Source organism: Alligator sinensis, unplaced genomic scaffold (genome assembly GCF_000455745.1).
Source record: "Alligator sinensis unplaced genomic scaffold, ASM45574v1 scaffold584_1, whole genome shotgun sequence".
In the NCBI taxonomy this organism is placed as follows: Eukaryota; Metazoa; Chordata; order Crocodylia; family Alligatoridae; genus Alligator; species Alligator sinensis.
Genome location: NW_005842419.1, coordinates 670,550 through 679,728, shown reverse-complemented (window position 1 = coordinate 679,728; position 9,179 = coordinate 670,550). Strand labels below are relative to the sequence as shown.

The 9,179-nt window shown below is 45.2% G+C and overlaps 1 protein-coding gene across 1 annotated transcript in view; it reads left to right on the top strand.

The window, feature by feature from the left end:
- The first annotated feature begins 1,366 nt into the window (after nucleotides 1–1,366).
- PMP22 (peripheral myelin protein 22) overlaps nucleotides 1,367–9,179 on the top strand; it is a 32,161-nt gene continuing 24,348 nt past the window's right edge. Inside the window, exons 1-2 of the mRNA XM_006030079.3 lie at nucleotides 1,367–1,560; nucleotides 2,596–2,695. Coding sequence (XP_006030141.1) covers nucleotides 1,483–1,560; nucleotides 2,596–2,695 — 178 coding nt within the window. The 5' untranslated portion in view covers nucleotides 1,367–1,482. The remainder of the gene's footprint in view (nucleotides 1,561–2,595; nucleotides 2,696–9,179) is intronic.

The window sequence follows — 9,179 nt, the reverse complement described above, 5'->3', positions numbered from 1 at the left end:
CGTGGGCCGCGGCACGCGGCTTCGCCCCTCCGGCCCCGCGCCCCTGCCCGGGGAGCCGGCCGCTTTCTGCCCGGGGCACTGGGGTCTGCCCTGCGCAGCATGGAGGGTGGCAGGGAGGGTCCGGGGGTCTGCCTTGGGCATCCTGGAGGATGGCAGGGAGAGTCGGGGTGGGGTGGGCTTTGGCCAGCCTGGAGGATGGGCAAGGAGGGTCCAGGGGTCTGCCCTGGGCAGCCTGGAGGATGGCAGGGAGAATCGGGGAGGTCTGCCCTGGGCAGCCTGGAGGATGGACAAGGAGGGTCCATGGGATCTTCCTTGGGCAGCCTGGAGGATGGCAGGGAGAGTCTGGGGGTCTGCCCTGAGGTGCAGCCTCTGAGCTGTGAAGGAGCAGAGACGCTGCAGGCCCCTTGGCGCATCTCAGCCCGGCCACCCTGTCCAGCAGGGTCAGAAGCACAGAAATGAAACTGCAGCCATGGGACAGGCGGGGTCGGGACGAGATCGCAGGATGGCTGCTGGCTCCAAATGTTGGCTCCTACTTGGAGAATAGTGGCTTTGTGGAATAACGGTTTCTCGTCCTGCTCCCACTAGCAGAGCCAGAGAAGCTGCAAAGGTTTGATCAAGGGGCTGGTTGATTTTTGTTTTTTTTTTCATCTCTCAAATCTTGCTTTTGTTGGGCTTGAAACCTGGCCTTTTGTTTTTATTTTTATTTTTTTGCACCGGTACACCATGAAAATTGGGGGGTTTTAAACTATTTTTGTCTCCTGGCGGCTTCCAAGGATAGGCTGAGCTAAATGGAAACTTTGAGGAATTTAATGGAGTTTGTGTTTCTCCAGTATGTTGAGCCACTAAGTCCTAGGCAGTAACACTTAAAATATGGAAGGAGGGAAGGAAAATAATATAGAGGCTGGAATTTCCTTGATGCTTAATAGCATTGCTATAAAACCATCGGCCATTTTATTGTGGTCCACACAGACTTCTCCTTCCCCTTCCCCCCCCACCAATACATTTGCTGCCCTTTTCCAAGCCACGGTTGGTTTAATTTTTCTTAAAGTTCAGTCTGCACTTTTCAGGATTTGAACGTTTGTTTAAAAACCTGCAGTGACTTGATTTCTTTAAAACCAGTTTAGCTTTTCACTTCCTCTTTTTAAATCCAGTTAGAGCTTTCAATAATCTCCCCATATTTCTTCCTTCAGAAAAGCATTTGTTTATTAAAACAGATGTTTTGCCCATGAAGAAATATATTTAATAAAAAGTGCTTAGCTCCATTCAACTTGAGACCCTTGGGTTATTCTCTGTTGATTCGGCGCCCCCTGCCGCCTGCCCGTGCAGCTGTCCCTGCAGTAGACACACCCCGTGTTAACAGTGTGCTTGTCCCAGCCCATACAGCGCACACATACAAATGCGGAGGACTGACTCCAAGGACTGACTGCTATCATTTAAAAGTGTTTTTCTTTCCCTTCAGATCTTTCCAAGACTACGGTCAAAATGCTCCTTTTGTTGTTGGGAATCATTGTGCTTCATGTTGCAGTACTGGTGCTGCTTTTTGTTTCAACAATTGTTAGCGTAAGTACAAACTTTATTTTCCTCTCTGCTGGCGATCTTTATTTGCATGGGGGAATGGGAACGTCATTAATATGCATGGAGACTCAGGGGCCTGGGATATAGGCAGATGAGACCAGGGCGCTTTTTTTCCTGCCAGTGTCAGCTTTCAGTAGAAGCCTTTAATTTTGGATTAAAGTTCTCTTTTTAGCAGCAAGTTACCAAATAATCTTGGCATGCTGCACATAAAATCATTCATCTTGGTGCCGGGTGGGTTGTTGCCATATACTAAAGGAGATCAACATTCGTTATAGTTTTAAGGCTTAAGATTTATATATATAGTTCAAATGCAGGGTCAGTCTCAGCAGACTTAGGGTGCTCAGGACCTCTTCAGAACGAGTTCCCAATGAATGCAGGGTCTGAAAGGAATTAGCACATATAATGTAGGCAGATATGGGTTTTTTAAATGCAGAAAATCTGCTGAGCTAATCAATTCCAGACTGGTTTTTCAAAGGACCCTCTTTTTTTTTTTCCTTAACCAAAAAAAAGTACTTACCAAATCGTCTCAAATGAGTTGGAAGTCATGCAAAATAATTCAAGTCATTAACTCAGCCATCCAAAGAGCTGAGCATTAGAGAGATGTAAAGCACTTTTTCCCTGACAGACTTGGCAAAAGTTTAGAGAATAAAGAAAATCCATTTTTATGTGGAAGAGTCCAAAGCAGCTAAAGGACAAAGTAGAGAAGTTTCTTTCTCAATTCTCTGTAAATAAAAAAAAAAAAAAAAAAGGAATGAGTATGTGGGCATGAATGTTTGTGTGTGTGTGTGTGTGTGTCCATGCACATTTATGGCCTCGGGTATTTAGTTTCTTATTTCTCTGTCTGAAGCCTAAGAAAACAAGAATTAACATGCTCTGCTTTGCCGAATCTTTCATGAGAGCAGTTAATACAGCACAAGTTTTTCCTTATCGTTTAGTCTTAAATGCTGCTCTCCCTTCTCCCCTCCCTTCGCTACCCTGCTCCGCCGCCACCTCTCACAGTGTCGTGTGTCTCTTTTTCAGCAATGGCTTGTTGGTAATGGGCACACGGCAGACCTGTGGCAGAACTGCAGCTCTCTCCACGTCCCAAGTGCCTTTCAGTGCCAAACATCATCCACAAACGGTGAGGACTCGGATATCTTCTCTGTCTTGTGTGTTTCTTCAAAAGTCAGAGCAATTTTTCTCTTTTCCTTCCTCTTTCAAACTGCCGGAAAGCAACATGTGCGACAAAACAACCTCTGGGGTTTCTCTCTGCAAGGCAGGCAGCAAGGGGGCTGGTTTTGCCATTTCACCCATCCCCAGTCACGCTGCTGTTTTGGGGCTGTCTGTGGAGCTGTCTGTTTGAGGAAAGGCGGGAGAATTATACCATAAGTTATAGATCGAGCTGGAAAAAAAAGGGGCGAGGATTTATAAAAATATAAGTCCCCTGTGACACTTGTGGTTTTCCTGCACAGCTCCTTACTTTTAACCAGACTGCACATGCTTCATCTGTTTTGCTGGACTCCTGTCTGGGTAGCATTTCATTCCACGCCAGAAAGAAGGGCTTCATTCACTGCTGTGCTGAACTTTGTGCCGTCCTACCAGGCAGTGAAAAACCCTTCTGTTTTGCCTTCCCAGCACCTTACACTTACCTTGCCCTCACTTTGCATTGAAATAAATGATTTCACGAGCAATGGAGGAGCAGAGGCATAACTAGACACTTCTGCAGCCTGGGCGGTGGTGGTACACAGGGCAGTGGCTGCTGACAGGCTGCCAGCAGTGGGGCAGTGGTGCTATCTTTACCACCCCCCTCCCCCATATCAGCACCTAGGGCCCTAGCTGCTCTCCCATCCCATCCCATCCTATCGCATCCCATCCCTGTTACACTGCTATTATCAGATTGTGTGTTCAGATGTGAATCAGGGTAGAATCAGGGTGCTGCTGTCTGCTACATCAGTGTCAGTCCACAGCAACACCATGGAGATCACTAGATTTGCAGTAGATTTAGGCAGAAGATCTGGAATTTGGCCTGCCGTTGGTAGCTGTGTCCCTGTGAATGATAGCTCAGTGGATTGCTAGCTGGAGAGAAGCGGGGCAGGGGGGCAGGTCCTGCCCATTTGCTAGTACTTGTGGTATGTTGACAGTGCGCTCAGCCGCAGTTGGGGATGACCTGATCTGACCTCTTTGCAACTTGTGCCTTGCAATTGTACTCAGGAGGTAGTACCTAGAGAAACAAGCATGGACTGCCTGTGGTGGGAGCCTCCTGTCCTGGGTGTTACTGCTAGGAAAAGTGTCTGGTAATTATTCCAGGCATGCCATCTGTTTGCTGAAGCAGGAGAAGTGTTTTGAAGAGCCAGAATCACACTTTCTCTACAGAGGATGCCCACTGTATAATTGAGATGGCAATCAGGCCCAAATCTTAGATATTGCCTACCTCTGTGCTGCTGCTAGGCAACCAGGGTGTGTATATATATATATATGTATATATACACACACACACACACACACACACACACACATACATGCACAACAGATATGTGTGTATGTATATATATATACACACATTAACATTTCCTTCTGCCTGTGGTTAGGTTACTCTAGGAAGGTCCCACAACCAAAGTTCACGGTGCTTATTAGTACTGTGGACTGGTGCCTAGCCCTCTGGAGTGGTAGAAGTTCGAGGGAAGTTGAGCACTGCAGATTTCCCCAGCTCCATCACAGTTACGCATATGCTGTTGCTACCCAAACCTGCATCCCTGAATTTTTTCGAGCTCCCATCAGGCAACATAACTTTGCATTGATTCCTAGTGAGAATTCAGTTTTCAAAAGTTGTCTCTTCCTCTTCAGCAACAAACAGCCAGAACAGCTTAGTTAAAATGCCTTCTCAAGGCCTCAACTGAAGTCTGAGGCAGAGTAACCCAGGTTATGGTACTTATCCTTAAATGGCCGGTTATCTCTGGAACTTGTACGTTGGCTAAAGGGCAGCTTGTACACTGGTTAAAGGGTACTGGATGATTTCTGTACAGGGCCAGATTTTACTTTTAGATAAGTTTGTATCTGTCAGGAGGAGCTAAGCAAGTGAGTTGTTTAAATGGCTTCAGGTAGTTATAACCAGTTTTTAATACGTGCCCTTGCTGAAACTGGTGGGAGTGCAGTCCTTAGTAAGAATCAATGGCTCAGAGTTAGGAACCAGAGTTTTCAAAGCACAACCCTCCCCTCCCCCTTGCACATGAAGTATGTACCTGGTCCCACCCTCACTTTACACCTGTGTAGATCACGAGTAAACCTAATGGAGTCATAGGAGTTCAGGCAGTGAAACAAATGTTGTCTGGGAAATCACACTGAGATCCTTAGGAGGACGAGGTCCATGGGCAGGAATACAAATCAGAGCTAGCTATGGGTGCTTCTACTTCAACCAGCCAGTGTGGCACGTGGTATGCAGGTAAGGGGATACTGATACTGGACTATGGCTGCAGAACTGCTTCAGCATGGGAGGCACAGCGTGCTGTAGCAAGAAATACTGGAGTGGGACTTGGGAAATGTGAGTTTTGCCGCTGTTCTGCTAAGTGACTTTGAGCAGTGACAGCCTCTCTGTGCCTCAGTTCTCTCTCTGCGAAATAATGCTGATGATATACTCCTGCTTTTTTAAGTGCTTTGAAATCTAGTGATGTAAAGACACATGCAAGAACTAGGTATTATTATTGATGCAAAAGTATCGGATTATTACTAGCTCTAGAAACTCATCTGGATTTGCCTCTCAGAGCAGTTATACTCAGTGTAACCCTATTGAATTCAATGGAGTCTCATCTGATCTGTATCAGTGTCATGGAGAGCAGAAACCCTCAAGCACCAAAATGGGGGAAAGGATCTTAATATTCAGCAAATAGATGAAACATAATAATGAAGCGGACTGAGTAGCAGAGTGGGGAGCATTTGCCACATGAAAAATGAGAGCTTTTGTGGGTGGGGCATGCGAGGACTGGAAGCCTTGTGTAGGTTAGCAAGCTCTTATCACACTCAGCTGTTCAGTGAAGTGAGCGTCTGATGTATTGCTAGTCAGGGTTTTCTGGAGATTAGATTAAAACGCTCAAAACCAGCCAGTCTGCTAGTAATGAAATACTCGTGGGTACCCCATACTGAGAGATAAATGGTGGAGGTGGGCCTACCTCTAATTTTAACTGTGCTAAAAGCCGTGGTACGTTTCTCATCTCAGGATAAGGCTCATATTTCTGGGGGATTGAAATGCTTTACGTAGTAGTTAGTGTGCATGTGCGTGTGCTTGCGTGCATGTGTGTGTGTATTGGCCTTAGTAGCCCTCCAGTGACACCTAGTGGCATCAAATCAGCCCAGACGTGGAAACTAGCTGGAATTTGTTCCAGCGTCACAGATTACTGTAGCTATGTCCTAAATCAGCATTTGTCTTATCCTGCTATATGCAGCGTAGGCAGGTTGGTTCAGATTCACTCATGCATGCTCAAAAACTGCTGTACTTGGGTTTAAAATAAGGTCTGTGGTAATTGTACCCTGCATATTGGGGGTCTTTTTGTAGAAGTCATGTTGTAAAATAGTCACCCTTAAAAATGTTCTGCTCCTTTGGGTAACTAAATAGTTTTACCTTAGTGTTTGCAGTATCCTCGGTGTTTCCTATTAGGCAATGCAAGGAGTATTGTAAATACAAGACTGGCAAAAATGTTAAAGGGGGAACTTGTAATCAGATCTGAATGCATTCCAGGGTGATATTGGAATAAATTGCACTCCTGAGCCAATACGAGGCTGTTAGACCGTGATCCTTTGGGATCCTATTTTTATCGCCAAAGGGACGTAGCCAAGATTAGCTAGCTAAAAAATTGCCCTGCCAGTTGAAATTTTGAATTGCAAGACACAGACATATGCAACAGTACTTTTCTTGTTTATGCTCATCTCTTCCAGTCATGAGCTGCTTTGAAAATGTATTCCCTCAAAACAACTTAAGCCAGGGAAATTCATGTAAAAACTTAACTCTCCATCCTTGTTAAATGTTTCTTTCCTTGAATTGGTTTAAATGAAAACACTAATCTTGCCATGAATTCCATGCTGGCCCTATTCCCAGGTCAAGCCCAGCGAATGGAACTTGGTTTGGGCTGATGGATCGGCTTGTATCAATCCATCTTTGCAGGATCGGTACATTAAGCATTAATTAGTATGGGATTGCTGCATGACGGTAGTAGTCCCTGACAGCTCCAGCAATGGACAATGTGTACTGTATAAACATAAATCACAAAGGCAGCCCCTATTGCAAAGAGACAGCAATCTAAATTATGGTTTTTATTCTCTGAGACTAGTCCTTTTAAAAATAGAAAACTAAAATATTCTATGATACTAGCTATCTGAGGTAGTAGGTAGCTACTACTTGGCCCCATTGCTGTTATCATAACTCAATGCATTTATTCTCATAATGCTCTAGTGTTGTTAGGGAAGTGTCTTTCTCTCCATTTTATAGATGCTAAACTGAGGCACAAAGAGGCTAACTGAGTTACCCAGGACCCCACAGGAAGTCTGTGGCAGAGCAAGGAAGTATAATTGGCTGGAACTCTAAGTGCCAGATTATATTCCCCCCCATGAATAATGGGGAAGGCTATAAGTGCCATTTCTTTTGTGGATGATGAATCATATTCTGATTTCCCCCAATAAATTTCCAGTTTTTGAACATCTGTTATTTCCAGCCTGTGCTCCATTGGCTGCACACTACTTGCTTTTTTTCAAAAAAATCCCCCCCCCCCCCCCAAAAAATTATGTTACACAAGAAACCACAAGCAACTCATTCAATTCTGTTTATACATGCACATTATGCTGCATTCTGAAAAGCCTGAGGAAAAATCATTTTGTGCTTGCCTGTGCCAGAAACACTACTCAGCATGTCATAGGGGAGTGCCAGATTCTGCCCTTGAGTAACTGAGAAATTCCCATTGAAGAATTTGGCAGAACTCTGAGCAGAGATGATTTTCCTCTGGTCCATCAGCAGTGGTTGAGTCCATATTGTGGAGTAGTAATTTGCCACATTTCCCTCTCTCTTTTTAAATCAAAGTTGCTTAAGCATAGCTGTCCTCACCATTCAGAATAACTGGAAATAATTAGAGAAGATCTCATCCTGTACCAGTGCAGTCAATGGGAGTTTTGCTATAGATTTTATTGGGCTTGGGATCAGCTTCATACCATTGTTTATTCATAGATTTCAGAACCTTACATCAGTTGATGATTGACATTATCATATCCCAGGCTCCCGCATTTTATAAATGGGGAAACTGAGGCACCTAGAAATTAACTGCATAGCTTCAAATCAAATGAGCTTGGTCCTGTGACCTTTACATGGATTTGAAACAGATACAAACTGTAAAAAGGACTGATATCTGATAGCCAGGCCACTTGTGGTACAATAGGCAATGGTGGAGCTTTTGGAAATATGGCCTTTACTGACATGTCTGAATGGGAGCTGAACTTGTTTGAAAATCTCATCCCAGTTATGGATGATGAATACTTAAACATCTGGCCCTTATCTGCTTTGAAAATTCAGCCCTTGCTATGGAAAATATTCCCTTGGAAATAACTGGTTGGCACAATCAAAGTCACAGTCACAGATCTGTGAACAGAAAGTACAGTCAGTCAAAAAGCCCAAGGCTGAATCGATTCAGTCTTTGCAGGTTAGTCTAAGCTGCAGAGATTAAACTGAGAAACAACTGGACACACATTTACTTTTGATTCAGAAAATGCAGCCACATGCCTGCAGTAGCTCAGGCCAGAAGCCAGGGGCACTACAGCATGGCTCTGGCACGTAGCCAGCATGGGCTGTGTGTTTGCTTCCTTTTCCTGCTGCCCCTGAGGTCTCTGGGATTTTCAGTCCAGGCTCACAGCAGCAGGACTCCGCAAGGTTGCTCATCACTTCCTCTTCCTGCTTCCAGACGCAGGCGGGGACTGCTTCCAGGTGCCTCTGGGATTTGTAGTCCACAGTCGCAGCCAGCAGTAAGTTTGAGCAGGGAAAGGGGTGTTTAACCCCCTCCCTGGCCCCAAACTCCAGGCAGGATTTGCCTGGGGGGGCAGTCCTTGCCTCCCCCCCAACCCCCAACTCAGCCCTTCTCTGCTGGAGCAGACAGCACAGCCCATCCCAGGGCTGGAAAACATGCTGGCATGCTGGAGGACTGTGATTTAACTTGAACGAGGAAGGGGTCTGGGACAGAAGTTTCGTAAACTGGTTTGACCCAAAACAGTTAAGTCTGATACGACATTCGATCAGGTTTATCTTAAACCCAGTTTCAGTAATTCTGAAATTGGTGTATGTGCACTGAACCTGTGTTCTGTTACAGGTTTAAACCCAGTTCTGATCACTTAAACCGCTTTATGTGTAACTTCTGTCCGTAGCCCACGTATAGGGTGCAGGTTACTAGAACTCTGATCCCCTGGGAGTTTCTGACAGGCATGCCTCAGTGCTACGGGAGAGTGGTCTAAGAAAAGCAATTGCCAGGATCCCTGACTTTCGGTTCTCTACACCTGTGGATTTACTGGTTTGATTTCAGCAATTATCTGCTACAGAATGACATTTTTAAGAGGCTGAGAACTATGGGAAAAATGTTGAAGTTGCTGCTTAATTTGTTCTG